This window comes from Sycon ciliatum, chromosome 12 (assembly GCF_964019385.1).
Source record: "Sycon ciliatum chromosome 12, ocSycCili1.1, whole genome shotgun sequence".
Lineage (NCBI taxonomy): Eukaryota > Metazoa > Porifera > Calcarea > Leucosolenida > Sycettidae > Sycon > Sycon ciliatum.
The window spans coordinates 13681442-13705219 of NC_088654.1; the positions used below are offsets into that span (position 1 = coordinate 13681442).

General features: G+C 43.5%; 2 protein-coding genes across 2 annotated transcripts; both read right to left on the reverse strand.

Moving 5' to 3' along the window:
* On the reverse strand, positions 1-894 carry LOC135828008 (GTPase IMAP family member 4-like). Its single transcript, XM_065340444.1, has one exon. It carries the CDS (start codon positions 892-894, stop codon positions 1-3), a length of 894 nt encoding a protein of 297 aa, XP_065196516.1.
* A 4739-nt stretch (positions 895-5633) lies between these two features.
* LOC135828406 (adhesion G protein-coupled receptor L4-like) lies at positions 5634-23778 on the reverse strand. Its single transcript, XM_065340859.1, has 21 exons — positions 23349-23778; positions 22574-22767; positions 19533-19604; positions 19223-19294; positions 18147-18218; positions 17113-17184; positions 16478-16549; positions 16032-16138; positions 15191-15520; positions 14360-14500; positions 13908-14137; positions 13454-13630; positions 12824-12903; positions 11682-11875; positions 11291-11559; positions 9867-9915; positions 9272-9366; positions 8486-8604; positions 7948-8213; positions 7503-7581; positions 5634-6966 (listed from the first exon to the last, which is right to left on the reverse strand). The coding sequence occupies exons 1-21, from the start codon at positions 23403-23405 to the stop codon at positions 6075-6077; spliced, it is 3639 nt and encodes a 1212-aa protein (XP_065196931.1). The 5' UTR covers positions 23406-23778; the 3' UTR covers positions 5634-6074.

Sequence of the window (23778 nt, forward strand, 5' to 3'; positions counted from 1 at the left end):
TCACAAGATGATGCAGTCGTCACCACCCTGCGACGCTGCTTCCTTTCGTCGGAGCTGCTCATTGACACGCTGCATTTTCAGGACCTTTCTTTCCTGCACCTGCCGAAGTCTCTCCTGCTCCGCCTCTCTGGCCTTTAGCTCGTGTTGGAGGCGCTTCTGTTCCTCTTGCTGGGCAGTTTGTGCGTTCAGGTGTTTGTTGACCCTTGCTACAGCACTGGTGTAACTTGGAGTCGCATAGCACTGCATGTAATGCAGGATCACGTGATCGAGAAGAGTCTTGCGAGAGCGTCGGCGCATCTGCATACTGCGTTCGTCACCATCGTCCGGGTTGCTGATCATGAGAAAGGTATTGATCTGGACGAGATTCGGATGCAGCGTTATCATCTCTTGGCGATACTCGGCAGTCTTGGCAGCTACCACAGCTTCGTCCAGTTCTTTGGCGGGTGTTGCAGTGCGCACGATAGTAGAGAACTTGGCCACGTCGGGCTGAAAGATCACGTTCATCATCGCATCCATGGTGGTTTTATCCTCCTGGGTATATCGACCGCGTGTGACAAAGAGAATCTGATTGATTCCCTCGGTGCACGTCTGAGCCACCTTGGCCAGTGCGTTCAAGACATCTTTCTCCGACAAGGATGTGTCCCCGTAGCCGATCGTATCCACAATCTTGATGGCATGGTCTTTGCCAGCGTACGACACTAGAACGGTGTGCGTCGGCAAACCACTCGTTTCACTCGCAGGGTTGCTGGATTCGGGGAAGAGGCCACCGTTATAATCTCCCGCCAGTACGTTTGCCACGGCAGACTTTCCATTGCCTGTTTTTCCCATCAGGACAATTGTCCTGTCTGGTTTGCGACCAGCGGGACACGGTCTATAGTCACTTGTACATGCCATACTGTTTAAATACTTAGTCTACACTACAGACCACGTCGGTGAGTGACAGTCGCTGATGACACACTAGGTTGCAGTAGGTACACAGTGAAATTGCCCTCTCTGAAGGATTCTTGATTTCGCTCACCCACAAACGCTACGCTTACCTAGAACTATTTTAAATTCTGCTGGAAAACCCACGTCCCGCTGGTGCACTGGAACAGGAGAAACTAGACATAAATTTTATGCAAGCATTCGTCTGGAGAAGAGATCTTTGCACTGAGGTAGCACAATATTCCTCTGCCTTATTTTATAATGCCAGTCGAGGCGCGGCACATGCAGGAAAGAGTAGTAAGTACAAAGTAAGTCATGTGTGCCTGTGCTCGCCAGCGTCATGTTATTCGCCATGTCCATCACACGATAGCTGACAACACTGAACAGCCGTATGCGCGTACTAATGGGGACGGGAATCATTATGGGGAATTCCCGCAAATGCGATCCAGTGACAGGCTGCACAGACGAAGATTCTGTGTTGTCAACATAATTAATTTTGATGCATGGACTGGTTCAGTGGTTGGTGACTCGTTATGTTCTTTACTGGTGTTAATCATGGTTATGCCCCCACACCTGCAGCGATGTCGGTCAGCAAACGAACTACATTGTACGTGCACATGCACTGCATTGAGGAACGAGGGGAATAATAGCAGGATCTGAAAAGGAGGCATGAGTCACGCGTATGCCACAGTGCAGTCATCCGTGCCTGGTGCGACTGGGACCAGTGTTCCAAACCATTTAATTATTATATTTGATACGTGGCAGTGCCGAAGCGGACCGCAGGTACGACTCGCACAAGCACACATTTCCATGACTTTGTAGTGCTACATGCAGCGAACGACAACAACAGTGTTACTCTCGTCCAGTCAATGCGTTCTTGTGGCGAGTAGCAGAGCTGGGGACAGTGCAGCGCACAAAAGGACACACGCACCTCGAAGTACTATGTACTTTTACTCAGGCCGCTTGGACACGTTTAGGAAGTGTTCGAATTATCTCCATCAACTGTTCAAACAAATGCTTAAAAGAGATTAGTTGAAGTGTCTTATTAGAACGGTTTCTATCATCTTAGAGTTTTTCAGTGGAATTGTCATGGCGATGATGAGGTCCGATCAGATCGACCATTTTCACGTGCAACGTTACGTACCTATTCTAAACTCTTCGGAACTAATCCACCTCTCCCATCGGATGAGGCTGAGGAGTTTCGAGGAGTTTCGAGGAGCTTCGTTTCCTGAAGAGGCCAATAAGGCCACGTCTTCAGAAAAACGAAACTCCTCGAAAAGTCAAAGAGTGATAATTCGAACGCGCCCAAAGTTGTCAACTGTCTTGAGCTCAGAAAAACAGCTATACAATCATTGTCATAGTCTAAATCGTTGATAAGTGTTCACACACACTGTAGGGGTTTCCCCCTGCTAAGGGCCACACACTTTTGGGGGGCGCGCAAGTCGTTTCGGGCGCGAGCGCGTCTTCCCACACATTACGTATCTAATATTCACTGAGTATGAGGTCAATATAGGAAATAAAAGCAGAGTAAAAGACCGAGGCAAAGCGGAGGTCTTTTACGATTTTATTTATGTTTATCAGAGATGATGTCTGCCAAGTTTCACCAGCACAAGGGCTTTGCTTTTGGTGTAGCAGAACTTCTCGTGCAAAGGTGTCCAGAATGTTCAAATTCTTATAACATGTACATGTACATGTACATTGTAAGATGTGGCCTCTTCAAAAATTGGTTTTGTACTTCCCAGTTTCCCCTGCCAATAAAAACCCCAGTTGGCAATATAGCCTAGATATGGCCCATATAGAGCTAACAAAACATTCTATGCATCTATGGGTAAAGAAGAAGCACCTCCTAGGCTAGTGCCCCAAGAGTATTCCACTATTAATATGTGTACATACAAGTACTTGAACACAACTGATTTAGTAAATGCCTCATACGTGTAGTGTCTTTAGTTCATATTGATCTGAGAGCACTTTGCAACACGACTTCAATGCTAGGATGGTGCTAACATTCATCTATTCCACTCCTAGTCTTTTTCTACGGCTTAATATTGCAATTCATCAGCAATAATTGCACGCAGAGACATTTCCTGGGGGTCCTAGCCATTGGGTAACCTCTATTCATTCATTTTAAAGAAAGAGATACATTGTTGGAAAGCTCGAAATGCATCTTCAATAACATTGCTTCCATTTCGACAATTTTCGAGGCTGCAAATGCGTCTTGAAGTCAACTCCTACATGTATAAAATATAGGATTAACTGGTGACAGACAAAGAGATACTTACAAAGTACGAAGTCAATATTGGATTTATCACGACAAACAGTCCGTATTTCAAATTCCAGAACGATACCGTCATGAATCCCGGTTTTATGATTGCACAACTGTTGCACCATCACATACTCATGCGTGACCATGCTGCACTAGGCACCGTTCAACTGCGCAACCCCTAAGCAGTCAAATATAAGCGGTCAATGTAGCCCATAAGGACTCAAATATGCAGGAATATTTGACTGCTTAGGTATAGCGAAAATCAATGGGAGTCAATACTAAGAGAGTGATAAGTGACTGTATATGTTCCGCGCAATCTGAGAATTTGCGCACTCTGAGAATTCCCAGATTGGGCAGATTGCCTGCGCAATCTGCATCTGCGGTGACACGATAATATTTGTGGCACGAGACCAGGCACGGTGAATCAGCGTGCCTGACCTTCTGCGAGACTTCTGGAAGCACATGTACACAAGCGGTACCCGTATACTGTAAAACCGGAAAGTCTAACGAGTCACAAAGTCTAACGTTTTAACGACCAATTATTTTTCGTTATTTGAAAAAAAACGTTATCGCTGGATGTCTGTGTAAAGATGGGCATGCAGATGGGTGGCCAGGTAGCCGTCGTTAAAGTTTCTGCACGTTATCATGCCAAAATTACAAAACGTTAAACTTTCCGGTTTTTACAGCACCCAAGTACAAAGTACGTGTGGTGCAAAATTCACGTGCGCCGTTCGTGCAATCTGTGGATTTCTCTCAAAACCTCAAGGGCACAACGAATTAATGTGGAGCGCAGTCTGTGGGTGCAACCTGTGGACTTCGCAGAAAATCATAAAGAACACAGTGAATCCGTGTGGCGGCAATCTGTGGCCCGATTTCGCTGAAAACGAAGTCGCTGTGTTCTTCATGTTTTTTCCCACGAAATCCACAGACTGCGCCCACATATTGCAACCCTCATGGATTCGCTGTGCTCCTCGTTCTTTTTTTCACAGCTCGGGCCAAGGGTTCCGCCCCACACAGATTCGCTGTGCTACCCATGTTTTTCAACGAAATGCACAGATTGCCCCCACTTGGATTCGCCGTGCTCTTCACGATTTTCAACGAAATCCACTGATTGCACTAGCAGATTGTGCCCCACATGAATTCGCTGTGCTCTTCAGGTTTTGAGAGAAATCCACAGATTGCACGAACCACACACTGGAATTGTGCCCCAAACATGCTTGAGTGTGCTCCCAGAAGTCTCGGAGAAGCTCAGGCACACGGTTTCACCGTGCCTGGTCTGCGCAATCTGGGAATTCTCAGATTGCGCAAATTCTCAGATTGCCCAAATTCTCAGATTGTGCGCAACATATGCACTAAGTGTATGTTCTCGCATGGTTGCGAGGGCCTTATGGCATAGTATTGCCCCGAGAGGTTAGCCCGAGGGCCGTAAGTCCGAGGGCTAACCTTCCTCATTCTGTCCGGGAGCTGGTTCGAGGCACGTTGGAAAGAAAATTCTACCATGGTACATGTCGTCCTCAAATGCTCTTAACTGCTCTATATGGGGTGGGCAGTTCATGCTCTTGAAGCCATACGTCTTCTTGTTGGTCTTGTCGCTGGCTCCTTTGTTTTTTTCACCATAGGCACCCAACACCTGTTGATTCTGGTACGTCAGAGCATACTGCCTCTGGGAGGTGTTGATTATCATACTGTCTGCTCTGAACTATTCTATCTCCTCTGCTTGCCTTCATATACCTGCGCTTTTTCTAATCTCCTTATGTTGTCTGATGATTGGTTTTTGCCATGAAACTCTGAGTAACAACGAAAATAGCCCTATTTACTTCCTTTGTGTACCTCTTGAGGGAACAGTAACAAAATTTACCACAAAGACAGAAGAGAACAGAGACCGCCGGCTAGGTCATTGTTGTAACGCTGCGTTTCATGCACATAGCAAAGCTAAGGCAATCCTCAGACAACTGATATAAAAATTACCAAGTAAGTTCAATAAAATTGAAGAACATGCTGGTATTGTTGGTGCCAACTTACATACCTCGAAGGCGGCATTGATCTAAAAATCATGATCATGTACAACAACACAAATAAGATGCCTTACAGCCTCGAAAGCAATTTGCAAATCACTTGATGAGCAGGAAGGAAATTGGCCCTCTCAAATCAGACACAGCGCATGCGTGGTCGTGTGCACAGCACAGTGGAAACTGATGATGTTTACGTAGAAGAATATTTTGGATAGAGAACATGGTTGAATACTAGAAACATGGTTGAAGCACGGCTTCTATGGCCGTACGCACTTGCTTTTTTTACATGTCGTTACGGTATTGGGGGCAAGACAAGAAAGGATAACAGAACCATAGCGTTTAGTTTTATGAGCCTCAGACTGCCATGGAATCAGGCATAGATGTTGGTAGTGGTAGAAAGCTTTGGGGTTACTTTCTGTGTCTGCGTGTGGTGGGTATGGCGGTGACGAAAATTTAGTCATCGTATTAATATCATTGATGCCGGTTGTTATTCAAGTATTAAATACATGTATTAAAGTGGATGGCAGCTGGAAAATTACGCACGTAGTGTTCAAGTGGTTGACATCCAAATCGTTCGTGTTGTTCTCTGAGCTGGAATGAGTTGAATTTATGTCGGGTGCTATGTGACTTGAGGTGCTGAGTAGAACCGCTGAGGTGTGCTGTGTTTTTCTTCCCTATGCGGCTTATTCCTTGAACAGTAAAACCTGTGAAGGCGACCACTTGGATAAGGCGACCACCTGTCCAAGAAGACCACCGAAACCAGGATCAAAGGATACTATTTCCAGTCAAATGACCGTGGGTACTAAGGAGACCATCTGGCAACAAAGACCACATTTTGAAGGTCCCTCGTCGTTTTAGACAGGCTTCACTGTATCTTATACACTGCTTGTGATGCTGATGGAGGAGTAGCGCCTGTCACGCGAAGGCTCTTTATGATGCTCAGGAGAGATCTGGTAGGTATCTGGATCTAGAGCTAGAGGTGACTTCTTTTCCTGGTATGGCTCGAGAATCGATCTCCACGGACTGCTCACAAATGAGTAGCTACTTTTTCCAGCTGCATAGGAGAGTGGTGATTGTGATGATTGAGGTTTAGCAAGGCCTCCGTGATAATGTGGCGGTGAAAAGCCCTGAATTTGCTCTTCCCATAGTGGCTGAAACTCCTGTTTCCCCATGCTATCACTTCGACTTGCTGGCCGTTTCAGAGATACAGGTAGTTCAACTGTAGAGGAGATGGAACTGTTGTTCTTCGCTGCGCTTGCTATGATAACCCGCTCTGGTAGTGAACGCGCTGAGGTAGAGCGCCTACTTCCATGCATACTGGTCGTTCGTGTCTCAAACATGTCCACTTGTCGATTCACATGTGAGGTATAGTATAGGGCTCCACGAACACTGGTCGACTTTCTACGTTGCAAGAGAACGTCCGACCATCCTTTGCGTACGTCTTTATCAAGTATCGTATGAACGAATATAGCGAAGCCCTGTAGGGTGTTGAAGATGGTGAATACGTACTGCACAACTATGCTGTTCGTTAGCAACATTACGAAAGCACTTATCCAGGTTAGGCCAAGCAGCATGGACAATGAGAGGACTACGCGCGCCATACGAACGCCGTCATTGCGTTTGGCCTTCTTCATGCTGGCTACCTTGCCCTTGCCTCCCATCAGAGCACGCGTCACGGTAGCCAGAATAGTAGCATTGTACAGCATGATTAACACGAGTGGACCTATGAAAGTGCCGAAGAAGTAAACTCTGCTATGGATCCAACAGCTGTGGAAAAATAGCACAGAAAAGAGGTACATTTTGTGTCAGCAGGATTCTGAACTTTTTGTGACCTATTGCAAACACTGGCAGTGCAAGATGAACATAGTTTTAACTAGTATCAATTTTTCTAAGCACTCGGAGACTCCATTGCAGCCAATCATACATTACAGGGTACCTCACTTCAAACTCTCCAACTACGTTCTCTTCGCTGCATAAGGTCACTTCACTTCCAAAAGAGATAAGAATAAATAATATTATATATAAATGGAATGCACCAAATTTTCGGGCATGGCCCAACTTCAGGGTGAAAAACCATTCAACTAAAGTATCAATTTATTTGGAATATATGTTGCCCCTTGCACCTCGAGGGTCCCAGAAACTCGTATTGTCCTTCAAGAATTCAAACATCACATGTCAAAGCACATTTTAATAATCTACACATCGTATTCATTTAATCTAAATTTTACATATACATGAACCTGATTTCAATCCCCTTGATTTTCCCATATTTATTTCTAGCACTCAAGGGTTCTCATACATACAAGTTCATATCAGTGCCGCGCCCATATACGCTTGTCCCAGTCGCGCCTGCTGTTGCGCCTACAATCACCAAAGGCACACCTGCAGACGAGAACGACAGCACATCAACCAGTTCTCTCTCTCTTGGTAAGCCATTACTGAACATTATCCATAACAACATTACCCACTCCATAGTTTTTTGTGCAGTCTATTTGTAGGCAGACAAAAAGGTTAACGCTTTGGAGGTGAACTGCACACTGCAACATTAGGGGCAAGGCTAGATCGTTGGAACACTGCGGTTCATGATCAGAAACAGTGCCTTCGCCCGGAAACATCAAGAAAATATGTTGGAATAAACTGCCGCCACAAATTTTCATATCTTCGTTCCAAATCGAGTGTCGATTAATGCAGCTGATGGAAACGTCATGAAATTCACCGCCGATTAGATCAGCTGAATACGTGACTTACCCAGTGCAAACAGCAAGGATCGCTTCACTGTGAAGACCCCTTTGCTGATGGCTATTACTCGCACGATCTGCCGGTGCAAATACGTAGCATCGGCCGCAGCGAAACAGAACGCCGACAGCAAGAAGTAGTGAAGCCCCATTGCGATTCCCTTGCAGATGATGGTGTCACTGACGACTTGTTCCGCAAACAGAAAGAGTATCAGCACTGCCAGTAGCGAAATACAGAGTCCAAACACCATCTTTTGGTGGGCTTTTGTTCGGAGTTTCCTAGATGGCAAAGCAGAACAAAAACGTATCAGACCATTAGCGACAGATTTTTTCACTTATTTCACCCGAAAAATGCGAAACAATTGAGGTGTGCACTATAGAACAAGTACAGCTCCATTCCACAGGTCTATTGACGTGCACTGTTGTCTCTTTTTCTAATGTATTGTATTGCATAAGAAAGGGTTTGCTCCCCACACTGGAGCTCGCGCTATTCCGGACTATTGTATTGCATGATAATATTATTTATTACTTTACTTGGGCATCCACAGTACCTGATTGCTAGAATGGTCACTAGTGTGGCGGTGACTCCCAAGATTGACAGTCCACAGCCAATGTACGAGACGTATGTCAGAATGGCAGCGGGAATCGTATCAGCCAGGTGTGCGCGAGTCTGCAGGAAGAAGGAACAAAGGACAATTTTCAGCTTTCTTGCTTTGCAAAACTGTTCTGAAACAGTAATTCTGCTATAATTATTGTTATAACTACTTCGAAGTAAGAAAGTTGTGGCCATCTCGCAACTGCATTATGAAACAGGGAGGGGGGTGGGGGTTGTCAACTGACTACTGCTCTATTCAGTTACTATTCATGACCTGCGCATGCGCTGGATTGCAAATTCTTTATTGTGATGTTGATAAAATTATCGACCTTTCGGTCCAGTCGCCCCTCGTCAGAATTTCTTCTAAAAATGGGGACCTTTTCTATTATTTTTATGAGGAGGAAATAACATGTAAATCTCACCCTGGCATGCTCTCCTGCATCCACTACAGGGAAAGCCCTTAGAATATGGAGCAATATTCAATTTTTGAGAATATCGGACCACTGCTCTTGGGTGTAGGCATATCTTTTCAGTCCTAATTTTGACAAGCCACTAATAGCGACCCTGGGATCTTCCTCCTGGGTTTATGCCAGATATCGTAAAAATACAATGGGAACGAGCCTGCCAGTACTCGACCCCTGAATATTTCATAGTATTTATCCTAAAAAGAGTAGAGCTGATTAAAGGTGTACTTCAGTACGTGTGTGCACCCAACCTAATTATAAGTTTTTTCTTGACTTACCACGAGAATTGCGAAGTGTGTTAGATGGTTGCACTCGCATGTTGCCGAACCGTTCACGACCTCACGCAAGCTGCAGCCATATTCACTCCAGCCACCTGTTATGCAAGACAAGAAAATGTGTGCTACTTGTAGTCATTTCAATCTATGATAATAATTATAGTGCAAGCTGCCCTCATGGATTCTTTGCTTCGAGCCAATATTGGCGTATTCTTTTTTTATAATTATTACACATGCGTTTTCCCAGTATGACCACAGCTCTGGTCGGTTGTTAATCTCTCCGTTACACGGCTCACTGGCCAGGAGGCCCATGATTTAAAACTTGTAATAATAGTGACTGATGTAGCAACTGACTAGAGCTATCGTCTCTGGATAAACACCGTTTCCTGTCGAAACAATTGAGAGTGAGTGAGCACTTCACCATGTGTACCTTGTTGAAACAACGCTGTTTTTCAAATAGTTGGAATAAAAGTGGGAACAACGTAACATATCCGGGGTTCTCATTACGACACTGACTGCCATAATCTTTGATAATTTGGAGCCTACGACTGCAAGTACAAAACAAGTTGCATCACCACAGTCTGTAGCACGCACTTACCCAGCGAATAATCCCAGGACACACATTTCACATTGGCGCTCGGCAAAAACTGAAACATACACAACGTAAGACCACAAAGAGATACTCGAATGGTACAAAGAAATTGAACTTCACATTACATAAGAGTGAGATTGGAAGCTGTGTCGCAACTCTGAGTTTCACGCATTACTACGATGTTCAGGCATTGATGATGGTATGAATACGTGGAACTCTGAGTTATGACACAGCTTCCAATCTCTGTCTCGCATAGAAGGCTCTGCTCTAGATGGGTATTGAGCATTCTTCAGACAGTGGAGCACGCTACTTGATTACGTGAACTTCATATCAAATATTTATTACCACATCTCAGGACTCAGTGAAAACACCGGCCATTGGGAGAGAGTGGGTGATAGCCAACCACGGAAATCAAAATAAGTAGGGGTTAGCAGGGAACACGAAAAAGTAGTAAAAGCAACAACAACTCCGTGAAGAAAGAGCTCATCCTTCAACTGCACTCATGATTTTGTCTTCACCAAAAGCATTATTCTCTAGAATTGACTCGGATGGAATTATAATTATTTCTTCTGCCAAGGACAAAGCGGAATCAGGAATTATACTCCGGAACTGTACAGAATAATACCGGGCCCAAAGCGATATTCGTAAGGACTAATTTCGGGCGATGCAATGCATTCAAATTCACCAGGGTTTTGATATTAGGCCAAAACAAAAAATAGGCTTGTTTCCGGTCGGCAACCCCTGAAAAAGGAGACTCGGTCGGCCGGAATGAAACTTTTTTTGGATACTTTTTTTGGTTCCTCAATCGTTGTGGTATTGATGGACAAGAGCACCTACACATGTACATTGTACATATATCATGGCAAGGATCAATGTCAAAGTGACTGACTCACTGTTCTTGTACAGCATGTGGTGTATTTCTGTTTTCGTACATCCTGAGAAATCAAGCAAACAGTTCGAGTCCTTCCAGCTCCGTTATTCTAGCTCGTATCGACCCCGGAGGTTCTCGCGCCGACAGCTGAGAATCTCTGCTACCTTGTAGGTGTTTCGATTGTGGAATTCGGTTGAGATTTGACTGAGTTATGACTCGTTGAGTGCACTTGCACACATGACATTGCCACCGTTTGTATACATTTGGGACCAAAAAAAAGTTTCAGAATTTGGGAAAAAGTGGCCCGGTCGGGCGACCGGAAACAAGGTCATAATTTGTTTTGGCCTTACAGAACTGGATTATTCTACGCCCTCTTACTGTAGCAGTGTGACTGGGAGTGCTGCATCAGACATCACAGCTGTTACGTTACGTGCCAGATTACTGCTAGGCTGCTGCCTGTCAGCCAATGTGCACGCGCATCTATAAACTAACTTGTTCTAAGAACAATGCCGAATCAAACAACATCGTCGTTCTGAGCGTGCTGAACGTTTACACTCACTGTGTTATTGATGTCAAAAGATATTGACACCGGCGACGATAGGTTATGTAGAGAAGTGTTGCCCATCTGAGCCGATACAATTCTGGATACAGACCCGTTTTCACCTCCCAAGATGGCTTGATAGCGAGAGTCCTGAAACAGGGAGGTTTGTCTGTAAACGATTAGCTGCAGAGCCCTTGATGCACATGAGTCAACGGGCCGTCCTTGATCTGGGGGCATTCCCTCCGCAGCCAGCAGATCGCTTGGCAATTTGAATTTGAGATCATGGCCTGCAGGAAAAAACAATTATATAAAGGAGAAGGGTCTCATTGCACCACTCGGATTTTATACGATACGATGCGATCAACATTGAAGGTCTGACAAGAAGAGTCATGCGCTTCCAAGGACTCACCTATCGATCCAAGCCTTGCCAAGTCGACACCGAAACGTCGAGATCCATCAGTTTGATTGACCACGCCAGGCCCATTTTCTTTCACAGCATCCGGACATGTGACGACGAAACCAACATTCTCCTCTATAGCTTCGATACTTTCGTCCGCGGATATGCTAAGAGATGTCACCAGGGTCTCCATGGAGAGTGTAATTCTGAAAAGACCAAGAATAAATATTTGGTTAAATAGTTGCTGCAGTTTGATGGTTTCTCATTTCTGTTGATCGCTCCAGACTTGACCAAAACTTTAAGATGTATGCATGATTACTGGACATTCCAAGGATGCTTCACTTAGCTCTGATATGGCTGTAAAGGATCCAAATCCCGTTTTATTCGGCAGATATTGATAATATCAGCGGACTAAACAACAATTCCTAACCGAAGCAGAAACTGGTTTGTCATATTTCTGAGAAAAACACAGTATGTGCACAAGTCGATATCTTCGATTTCGCTCAAAATCTGCGGGTAGGTTCCCTTTATGGTGTAAATCGCCTGTAGAAAGCCGTTGTACAAGTTTCTGAAGGAAATCTTGAAACCACCTTACCCTCCTAAATAGTCAAAATAAACATGATTTTTAAATAATGTTACAATTTGTTTTTATTAGTCTACCGACGTGTCCGATGCATTTCTTGTCAGAGTCAATAATTCACTTTGTTCTGCTGGATGGTTCTCGACTTGACCCAATCTCGAAATACCGGTACTTGAGTCAGGAAATTCCGAACCAAACAGAACCAGTGGGTACCAATCATTGACCAAGTATTTGAGACGTGGAAATTGTGGGCACAAGTTATGCGATTTTCCTTGGCTCGCCATCTGAGCTCAAGTATTTGAGCGATGGATTCCGCAATCGGACCACAATGGCAAATCAGGTATTTATTGTCCCATCCGGAACACAACCGCCATTGCTTTGCCACATGGAGCCAAGGACTGGTGAACTTTATGCTTGTCTAGACCACGATCTTTCACAACCGTCGTGCTGTAGAGTGTTCAGGCTTCCACTCTCCCTGTCACAACAGAAATCACCTGCCTGATAATTCTCTTTTCAATGGTTTGAAAGCTTTGGAAGCAAGTCAGTTGGCCCATTCTGTGGACATCGATTTTACCTTTCCGCTCCTTGAGTCGCGAATGCTTCCATTGGCGCATTCAAGACGTTGCTCACTGTTCCCACGATGGATTTTGAGATCTGCAAGTGTACACCGGGAACCAAAAGAACAGATTGTAATGTAGATGCCTGCAACACTAGACATGCTTAGCATTCTACCATTCTCGTTAAATCCAACAATGCAAGCGGTGAGATTCCAACTAGGGCTCGTCACAAGTCGATTGTTGCGTCAGAAATCGAAATGCTAACAATGTCTTGAAAACACACAAAATCGGGCCAGGCCGACGGTTGGAGTTACCGTGCGCGGTAAAAAGCTAACAATATCTACTGTGTCCGGAACGCGAATGGACAGATCTGGGCACTTACAGGTGCTCTCTCATTTTTGTACGTGCACAATTTAACGCAAATCTTGGATTTGGACGGATATGAATTCTAAGAAGACTCCCCAAGTCTCCCTAACTCACTTTTGAGGTCTGCATTGGTCACTAAGGTGAACTGGCATAGTGGTAGCCTGCGGATGAGAAGGCTAGTTTGCGTGTTTCTGAACATTCAAGCGATGCCGACGCGGATCCGGCGAATATGATTTTATTGTTTTTATTTTAAAAGAGGTTCGACGAGCATGGACTGTTACCTGGGTTTTGTCATTGCTTGGAAACGTTCCCTGGACCACGGCCATCATCATCCTCTCCATGAATCCTGAGATTTGAATAAAATTGTCTCTCGTAAGCGTCGACACATTTCCAGTCACATCTCGCAAGCTCTCGCTCAAAAACAGTATTTGCCCCGGATCATCGGTGCTAATGGAAATCTGAAGGCACACAACAGACGAAATATACTACGTATTCATCTAAGATATTGTTCAAAAACTCTCATATCCACACATCTAGTAGTTGTGCCAAAAATTCGAACAAACTAAGTTCAATATCGAAAATATCGATACAAAAATACAGTGAGCGCACTCATACCACGACACTAATGGAAAATATGAAAGGATTTGAATGTCGTTTTTATTTTCATGTCTCGACGCCGCCTTATTTTTATCATCGAAAATATTCATATTTTCTAATTCCTCCTAAAATGCTCACCGATAATAAATCACTGATATCGTATTCCGGGTCAGACAGGCATTGTGAACTGTCCACTGCACCCCACATTGCACTTGACCTACTGGCGTTGTCCTCCGACAAGACGCAGCGACGAGAAGCATTCATATCGGGTACTGACGGACAGGGAATAGTCAGGGTTTCTCCTTCAAAGGTTTGGTCCCAGTTCAGAGTACCCGCTTGCCCACTGGTGGTGTCTGACGCACATACTCCTGTATACATATAAACCCAAGTTATGTGGAACATAGACATAGCAATGAGATGGCAATTCGAAGAAGAGAGCGACAAACGATTACGTCTAAATATTGTGATTACTACTGTGTCGATAAAGCTGCTTGGCCAAGATAGATAAAACGGAGAACAGAGGACGAAAGACTCAGGTAATTGTATGCCTCAATCTCTAATCACACACAATTTCAGCGTCTTCGACTCACCTAAGCATAAAGATTCGTTACTGAAATTTCTGCGTCGACATGTACACTGGTAAGAACCGATTGTGTTTGTGCAGAGCTGCTCCGGCGGACATAAACTCTGGGTGGAATTATCACACTCATCAATATCGTCACATTCGTCACCTGGAGAAAACGCACAGAAAGAGAGCCAAAGGCAAGGAATAGGTATGAGAGAAATGGAACGGGAGCAGCCTGTAGTACAGTTGAGAGTGCTGAAAAGGGAAAGTCGAGCACTTTATTTTACACATGCACCTTTCTGATTTCTTCTCCAGTGTAGGCAGTCTTGTATTTTTCAAATGCATTGTGAGGCTTGAACTTGACTTGAGAAAACATATACAATCTATACTAAAAAAAGGTCTATGGGAAAATGTGTTGGTGGCAGACGACAGGCACTTACTACTAAAGTAATAGGGCGAGAATTTTGGAAGAAGGCAGAAAGGATTCAAGCAGAACCGAATGAGTCAGTATGTGTGATTACGTTCGTAAAGGACTGGTTCACAACTTCAGAAAAGCTTTGTGTTTCTTGCTACCTGTTACTCCGATTTTATTGGGAAATGGCCAATCACCAGGTTGTCACTGTTATGTTTGTCATTGTGGAGGATTTCACTTTTCACCGTCTTGGGAGTCTAGCCCCATTATCGAAATCCGAAATTGTTATGATTGTGGATTTCAGTACGCAAAATTTTAAGGTTTTGGCGATGATAGCGGTAGTGATTATAATAAAAGAGAGAGAGAGACAGAGACCGACAGAGACAGAGAAAGGGAGAGAGGGAGAGAAAAAGAGAGAGGTACAGAGAGAGTAAGGCCCCTGACCTGCATATCCATCAGCGCATACGCACTGTCCCGGCTCATCACGTACTTCAGTGCTGTTGCAAGCAACAATGCACTCAGGTGACGCTATATCTGACTGTAACGACGGACGAATCTCAGTGCCTTCTGGGCAGGTACATTTCAGACGACTGCTTATCCCGGTCGTGACGCATTGGATGAAGTTTGAGCAATTTCCGAGCTGGCTTGAGCATGTTGAGTTATCGTTGCAACTGTGGTTGAAGAATGCAGTTCCTTGAGGACACCTGCAGTCGAATCTCGTCTCTTGGTTTAATTTAAAACATGTGAGAGCTGCCGTACCACATTGCGATAACACTGCAGTTAACAACATGGAATAAGTTGAAATTCATCAGAATTATTTTTGCCATCTCCGATTGCCTGCTCTGGCTTTGATCAGAAATACCAATAATTATTATTACAGTGAAACTTATTTTAAAAGAATTGAAGCAAAGGTATGGAGGTTTACTCCCTGCGTTTGGGAAGGAGGGGGGGGGGAGAGTCTTCACAGGTTAGGTCTAGCCCAAAGAAATCCAGTGTAACATTGTCAATATTATTTAATCTGGTTGGGATGTGACTATCGTGATGGAATCTTGTACATACTGTGTACGACAAGACTAGTATCAACGCGAAAAACGAAAGGCACAAATGAGGAGAACTTAACTTAATGAGCAGGTTAGTAGTTTTGTCTTGGGTTTAAACGACAAAATGCCCCAAAAAGACGATAGAAATAATTTCGTGTGTTGGTTAACGTGACGGATACGTGCAAGAAAATATACCGGATTCTTGCTCGCAATCACTGGATGCTCTTCACAACGACTGAACTTACTATTTCCTCTGGCCTCAATAGCTGTTGCATCAGCCTGTAAGTTACTGGAGGCGACCGTCGTAATGGGACAGGCATTCTCACCGCGCACATTGTTTTCATTGATAATACTGAAAGATAAACATCAGCGACACCGATTAATTATCGGAGTACAGAAAAGACAAACAAGTGCTTTAATAGCGAGAATTCGTACTACTACAGCAAATTTGCAATACCAGCAAACCTATTCCAAGCGACTATCGAACATTCGTTCCCAGTTATTCTTCTCGCATGCAAACAATGCAGGATATATTCAAGATTACTGGGGAGTGGGGACCATGCAGTGGGACAATCTAAAGAGATGTTTACGTGCTGGATCGCTATCCATACCTTTTCTGTGCAGCTTACGCTCGTCCCCCCCCCCTCCCCCCTCCCATCATCTTCGCAAATTCTAAAGTGTTGGAACTTACAGGACTGTTTCTGGAGTAAGTACAGCGAATACATCTGGCTCCAGTCTAGTTAGACTATTATTTCTTAGTGATCTGGAGAAGGACAAAAATAGAAGTTCGAGCCGCACAGAAAACATTACTAAAGAATGTATTTCAAAGTGTGCCCAAAGATTGTTTTATAATATAACCTGAGTGTCTCAAATTATGCGAGACTCAAATTGGTCTTCGACTTAAAAAAATAGAATAAAGCGTTCTGGATTGAGAACCATCAATTGTCAACTTGCAAGAGCCAGTCAGCTGAATATGTCTCATTCATAGAAGAAACTCTAGCATAGTAATCTCGACCCTTCTATAATTACCCATAGTTATCGTGCCGGTTATCGTGCTGTGGGAGTTCATGAGCGGAACTAATACGTAGTGTCACAATGGGTCCAGTACGTTTACTAGCTATTCAGACAACTTGCATTCCTGAATTTTAAACGTGCGAAATGTGTGTTCACCATGGTTCATTTCACTATGACAGTTTGGCTAAGTCAAATTTAGCTGTGTTCTGCAGCTCACTCGGTATGAGTATATACAATTCACTACAGAGGATGAGCCATTACTTCAAAAATGTTGCGTCAATGCAAATAAATACTGTGTGAATGTACACTCACAGTTTCTCAAGTGAGTGGAGTCCGTAAAAGGCAGTTGGAGACACAAAGAAGATCTGATTGCTGTCTAAGTACCTGGAAAACGAAATTGCAGTCACACCCAAGTAAAAGTAGGGTTTCAGCAGGCACACAACTCACATGGCCGTGCATAGAGCTAGCATGGGGTGAAACGGAGCTTTTGACGCCCGCTGTGCTCAGAGAAACAAATGTCTCGGCACCTTCGAATGACCGGCGCACCAAATCGATGGAAAGATATCCACAATACAATATAGAGTAAACGGAGACACTCCCAAAAGGCACAAAAATCACGAATTGGCCAAAGACGAGCAGGAAGCCCACAAAACCACCCCAGCGACCACCTCTAAGACCAGCACTATACAAATAATGAGCACCGCAATCACCACCTTCACCACTATCAGCACCACCAACACCACCAGCATGACAAGCATACACAGCACTATGGACGCCGTAAGCAACCTAGTACATGTAAGCTTACATCACTACTAGGGCATCTGGCAAAACCAGCATTAGGCCCATTCACAAGCTCTTAAACAACAACAAATCGAGCACGAGCGCCGCTTCCAGCACGGCCAGCTTCATCACTGATACTAGCACTACTCGTGCCAGCACAACCAGAAAGCGTATAAGACCTCCACCATGACTGGCATCATTACAACAACCACCACCACCACCGCTGTCACCGCCGCCGTAACTGCCAACGCCAGGACAGTGTACCATCCTTTCCCTACATTGTGTATAATCTCTAACAACAATCAACAATCAAGTACCACTATCACCGTCACTACCTTCAACACTTCACCATCAGAACTTTCATAGCCACAACAAACAAACAAAATGACAATATGAAGCAGCTCTCCAAATCCGCTATTAAGAATTTTACTTACAGATCCGAAAACACCCTGATAATATGAAGCAGCTCTCCAAATCCGCTATTGAAATTTTTACTTAAAGACCCGAAAACAAACCCTGGCAATATGAAGCAGCTCTCCAAATCCGCTATTGAAGATTTTACTTACAGATCCGTCAAGCGTTCCATGCCGGAGAATATACGACCCGGAAGTGCTCTAAGTCTGTTTGAGGCAAGGTTCCTAAAACACATGGTTCACATAGAGGCTGTTTATTTGACATTTTTCACAAGTTGACGGAATGGAAAAGGGAAAAGTCTGAAGAAGAAAAATTGACTGTCACCACCCGGAATCGAACCAAGGACCTTCGCTTGAGGCCAGCGATGCTCTGACCAATTTAAATATTATTGCAATTTATTTATTTCTGGTTTCACCAAAGGCTGGAAGGCCTGTCCAAGAGTTCTCCACCACAGCATTTAGAACGAGGTCAATCCCGTTGCCTAGGAGCTGACCAATCAGCAACTTTCCCGCCGCGGGCCTTATCAGAGTTTAAAGCCCGCTCACTTGTAATTTTACTACTCTTTGATGACGCGTTCATTCTACCCTGGAGGGCACTAACAAGCCATAGGGCCCTCCCTGCCATGCACTAACCTATAATTAAAATTATTATTGACGCAAATATAAAACATAAATGACGCATATAGAAAGGTGAGAGTGAAAAGGAATACGTAAAAAGAGAAGAGTAAGAGACTGCTTACAATTATCATAATTACATCGCGACATTTTATCACTAACTTCAAATTTTCTAAACAAATTGGTCAATGCTCACCGCCTCGAAACAAGGGTACATACACAATTCAAGCCCTGGTCCTACTCCCGTTTCACGAAAAGCAACAGTCTAACAACTTTCAGAGAAGTGACCCTTGCTGATCGCCTACGACGTTGTACCAATATGCTTTGGGGTGAAGTCGTTATGTCAACCACGACTGGTCTCCATTTCATTTCATTCAGACTTGAAACCACTAGCCGGCTGAACATCCTCATAGGCTGGTGTGACGCCCCGCCTTGTAACAAACGTTGCGTTCGAGGGGAGCGCTAATACGCACACATTACGCATGGTTTAACGGACTTTAAACCGGAATAGTCTCTTTAAAGTGTTGCATAAGCAGGAGATGATTTTAACAGAATATCATTAATTAAATTCTACATCACCAGTGTGACATTCAGTGTTCTCAAAAATAACTTACAATATCTCTAAATTCTTTAATTGGTTGAATAGTCCGCTGGGCAAATTTGATAGATGGTTATTGTCAAGGAACCTGAAAGAGTAGTGTACAGCGAAACAAAATCCAGTTACAAAGATGAAGACTCGTTTTTGCAACTTTAATCCTTCAGGAAACACACCGCTTGACCCTAGTGTGTGTGGGCAAACGTGCATTTACCACCATATCAATCAACATAGCTTGACCGCCTAATAAAAAAGGCATTTCTCTTGAGGATTGTTTTCAGCCAATTTGTTACAAGAATGAGATAGATTGCAATCACGGCCGTACTCACAGGTCCGTTAGGTCTGAAAATCTGTAGAAAGACGTAGCTGCCAGCGTGCGAAGTCTGTTACGCGACAATAATCTGAGAAAGCAAATAACACATCTGTGGTTGCCAGCCGTCGTATGATAGTTTGGACATACATGTACAAGTCACCCATGGCTGCTGCTTTCTCCACTTATTCCACATCCCAACAAAGCATAATAATAATAATAATATTGACTGGTTTGAGGGAAAGAGACAAACGGGAAAAGTCTGAAGAAAAAATTGACTGTCACCACCAGGACTCGAACCAGGGACCCTCGCTTGTAGCCAGCGATGCTCTAACCACTGAGCTATGGTGTAGTCGTCATCCAAGCAGAGGCCGTTCAACATTTTCTTCAGACTTCGTAACTCACACTTCCTGTGAATCCACACAGGCGGGTGGGACGCAGCCCTCACTGTAACCCACACACTTCACGTACAAACTAGCACGCGGGGAGCCCCAAGTCATAAAATATTAACTGGTTTGAGGGAAAGAGACAAACGGGAAAAGTCTGAAGAAAAAATTGACTGTCACCACCAGGACTCGAACCAGGGACCCTCGCTTGTAGCCAGCGATGCTCTAACCACTGAGCTATGGTGTAGTCGTCTTCCCAGCAGAGGCCGTTCAACATTAATAATAATAATAATAATAAAATCTCATGTTCAATAGCTAAGAGACTTGAATAACGACTGATAAAGACTGATATTTCCTTTGTTACTACTCCCTTCATTGGTTGATGTATTTTGCCTGTCGCTGCAAATTCCTTATTATTGTTTTGATGTTGGAGTTCGGATTGAGTTTCTTTCCTTTCTTCCTCTTCCTTCAACTAGTTCTTGTCCCTTTGGTTTTTAGGTTTTATTTATTTATTTATTTTTGTTTTTGTTTTTTCACTTTCTTTTTGCTGTCCCACCCATGGAAATATTTCCCGGTGGGTCTGGCTTATCGCCTTCGAAAGAAGTGAATACAGGAGAAATAATAATAATAATAATAATAATAATAATATTAACTGGTTTGAGGGAAATATAATAATAATAATAATAATAATAATAATAATAATAATTTTATTAATGCGATTAATAGTATAAGTGAAGCGGACATTACAAAAATGATGAATGAGAATACATGTATCTAAGATGGTTGTTCCTAATCGATTTTCTTGAGACTATCATCAGGGAAAAATCGTCTCACAATAGAGGCTGTACGGAAAAAACAAACTACTTATAGGTTATAGGATAGTGGGGAGTATACAAGGTGAGGTGTGAAGAAAAAAAAAAACTTAAGTGGGAGAGAAGACGAAAGAAATTAGCAGAAAAGATGTGAGAGGGTTCAGACGGTGTGAGCTACTACAAAAGGTGAGTGAAATGAAGGCGTGGAAGCAGTGAGAAGTGACCAATAATAATAATAATAATAATAATAATAATAATAATAATAATAATAATAATAATAATTGTAAAAGAGAAAAGGACATATGGATACGAGTTTAGAGTAACTCTCCATCACTGTAACATGATACTATATACAGTCAGAAAGTGCAATAACTAGGCACAAAACTGACAGAATGTCTCAGTACTCTGTCAGTTTTGTGCCTAGTTATTGCACTTTCTGACTGTATATAGTATCATGTTACAGTGATGGAGAGTTACTCTAAACTCGTATCCATATGTCCTTTTCTCTTTTACATTTATTTATGGCTCAACATCCGAGTTTCAAATAATAATAATAATAATAATAACAATAAAGACGATCATTTGGATAATGAGGGATGCTAGGATCCGAAATATTCAATTATAACCATAGAACAGCCAGAGGTGCCACCGTGCCAGAGTTGCCAAATTTTGTCTGGCGAGGCACATAATTATACATTTTGGTAACCTTGCACCTTCAGGCGCCAAAACTCTTCCAGCCTCAGAACTGATGACGTGATCATGAGTGCTTCCTGCTAAATGATCACTTCTCACTATTAGAACTCGGATGTTCAGCTAGTGTGATCTCCACTATGATGTCTATATGATGGACGAGCCAAGTATACTATCAAGTACTTCTTGAAGTAGTTTTACACGACGTACGTTTCGCCATAGCTAATGACGGCGTATCATGTGAGTAATTTTGAATTTTCTAATCCGACCCTTTCTAAGTTAGAAGGTTGTTGGCTTGTAACTCATGGGTGTTCTGGAGCAAAAGGTGTCATGTCGTTGGACGTCTCAATACACCTGGGCAACTTTGTTCCTTGTTGTCGCACTTGCCGACTGTATTATAATCTAGTTACTGTCATCGACAGTTGGTCATAACTCATGATCTTTGATCCTTCCTTTGTATATGCATGATGATTACATTGGTTCTATATCCGAGTGGAAGTCTGGACACCTGATGAACCGTCATTAGCATTTATTGGCATTGACTTTCAAATATTTTTGTGGAAGCATTGTTCCATGAGACTAGGAACCATAGATGTAGTATTCAGAAACCACAATCAATGTTTGTGAGGTCATTCGGGGTGGAATTTCAGCATAATTGCATTTGACCAAAACTGATGATATTTAAAGCCAGGCATGGGAAGCAGCTATAATTGTGAGAGGAACGCAAAAAAAAAAAAAAAAAACCAACTCCCCAGGGAACCAATGATCTCTCTAAGCTTGTTCGAGGGGATTGTCATCCCTAATATATTTACTACCTCAGTATAACGTAACTCATTATTCACAAACCTTCCATGCCTCGGCTGTTCTTGACTGGCTATACAAACATCCTCCAGGGCCATAAAGTAATCCACATTGTTATTTGTCTTGTCACACTCACAGGTCACAACCTCATACATGGAGATGTATATCTTCCGCGGTTAGCTCCTGACGAATTCCTTTCCCACTGCCTTAGGCCATGCATCTACGCCTTGCTCCCTGAGGGCGGTGGCGTGCCTGCGATGCGCGAACCTCTGTTTAACAGAGTCTCCCGCTAATCGTGAATGTCTTTTGATATCTTTTTTCAGGTCATTGTGAATAATTATAATATTGATTAGCATTTTAGGAGGCCTTACATTTCAGTAATGGATGTTGGTAAAGAACTTGTGGGGAATGAAGACAAATTCAGTTGCTGACAATCGACTCTTCCGCCGGTGCAATTGCACATTGAACAGGCGGCTGGCAGGGAGCTTGATACATCGGGATCCAGATCGCCTAGTGGTCCACTGCGCTGGGCGGCTCCAGGCCAAGCAAGATGCACACAAACAATCTGCATTTGAAATCAGAGATTAATTCCTGGTGAGGTCTACCCACTTAACTTACAGACTGTACTTCAGGGAAAATCAGTATGAGGACGATCTACATGTACATTCGATCCCTGCGAGTATCCTTTGGTGTGCGTGCACTATTGCACAGTGCTCAGAAATATTTCTGAAATCGACAAAACAAGAACCATTGTGTTTTTAAAATGCGAATAGAATCTCAAAGCTGTCCCTGTCGAGTTGTTAATCAACACTATGTGATCATCCGCATCAACCTTTGTAAATGCAATCCAATGCACATTGACTTTAAATGAGCTTTTATGTGGATACCAGGATTGTCTCCCCTCGAGATACGTTAGCAACCTTTATTGTAGGAAAAAAAACACCGCAAAAAGGATAAGAGATGCTTGTGATCAGCCCACGAATGCATGCCGTGCATAAATAAATTCTGGAAGCAAATATGGTTCATCTGGTAGGTTCCATTCTAATGCTGACTATTCCACAAATGCGCTTTGTCTCCGTCAAGATTATCGGCTATCGGCCAATGAAGATATCGCTTAATGTCCATAAGTGATACGAGGCCACTTACCAGTATGGTGCCAATGTGCGTCATTGCTGGCATCTGATGAAATCCTGAAGGAGACATGAGTAAACGCTCTGCGGAGTATATAGGCGTTCAGCTGCAACGACCTGCGCGACAGACCACTACTAATACTATTCTTCTTTTCGTGGAGTTATACATGTACATGTACATAGCTTACTCATCAGCTGCTTTACGCCTAAAGGTTTGCCAAATTAGCTTCTCACTAGTATTGTCCAAGAAACAAAAGTGTTTTGTTCCCAGGGCGCGTGTACGGTAATAAAGAAAGGTTAGCAGCTGTAGCCTAGGTATTTTACGACACACCTTGCTCTGCATCTAGCTAACCTGGAGCTTTCTGTGCAGTCAGTCACATATGCCGGCGTTATTGACTGCGAACCTCTAGATCTGGGGAAGAACGAAGTTCTCGAGTGGGACACGA

Coding starts and splice junctions, on each gene's coding strand:
- LOC135828406 (XM_065340859.1), bottom strand. CDS start 23,405: ATGTCTCCTTCAGGATTTCATCAGATGCCAGCAATGACGCACATTGGC. Junction 16,139..16,477: donor CTTACTCCAGAAACAGTCCT/GTAAGTTCCAAC, acceptor TTTATCTTTCAG/TATTATCAATGAAAACAATG. Junction 6,967..7,502: donor CGCGGCACTGATATGAACTT/GTATGTATGAGA, acceptor ATTTTTCCACAG/CTGTTGGATCCATAGCAGAG.
- LOC135828008 (XM_065340444.1), bottom strand. CDS start 894: ATGGCATGTACAAGTGACTATAGACCGTGTCCCGCTGGTCGCAAACCA.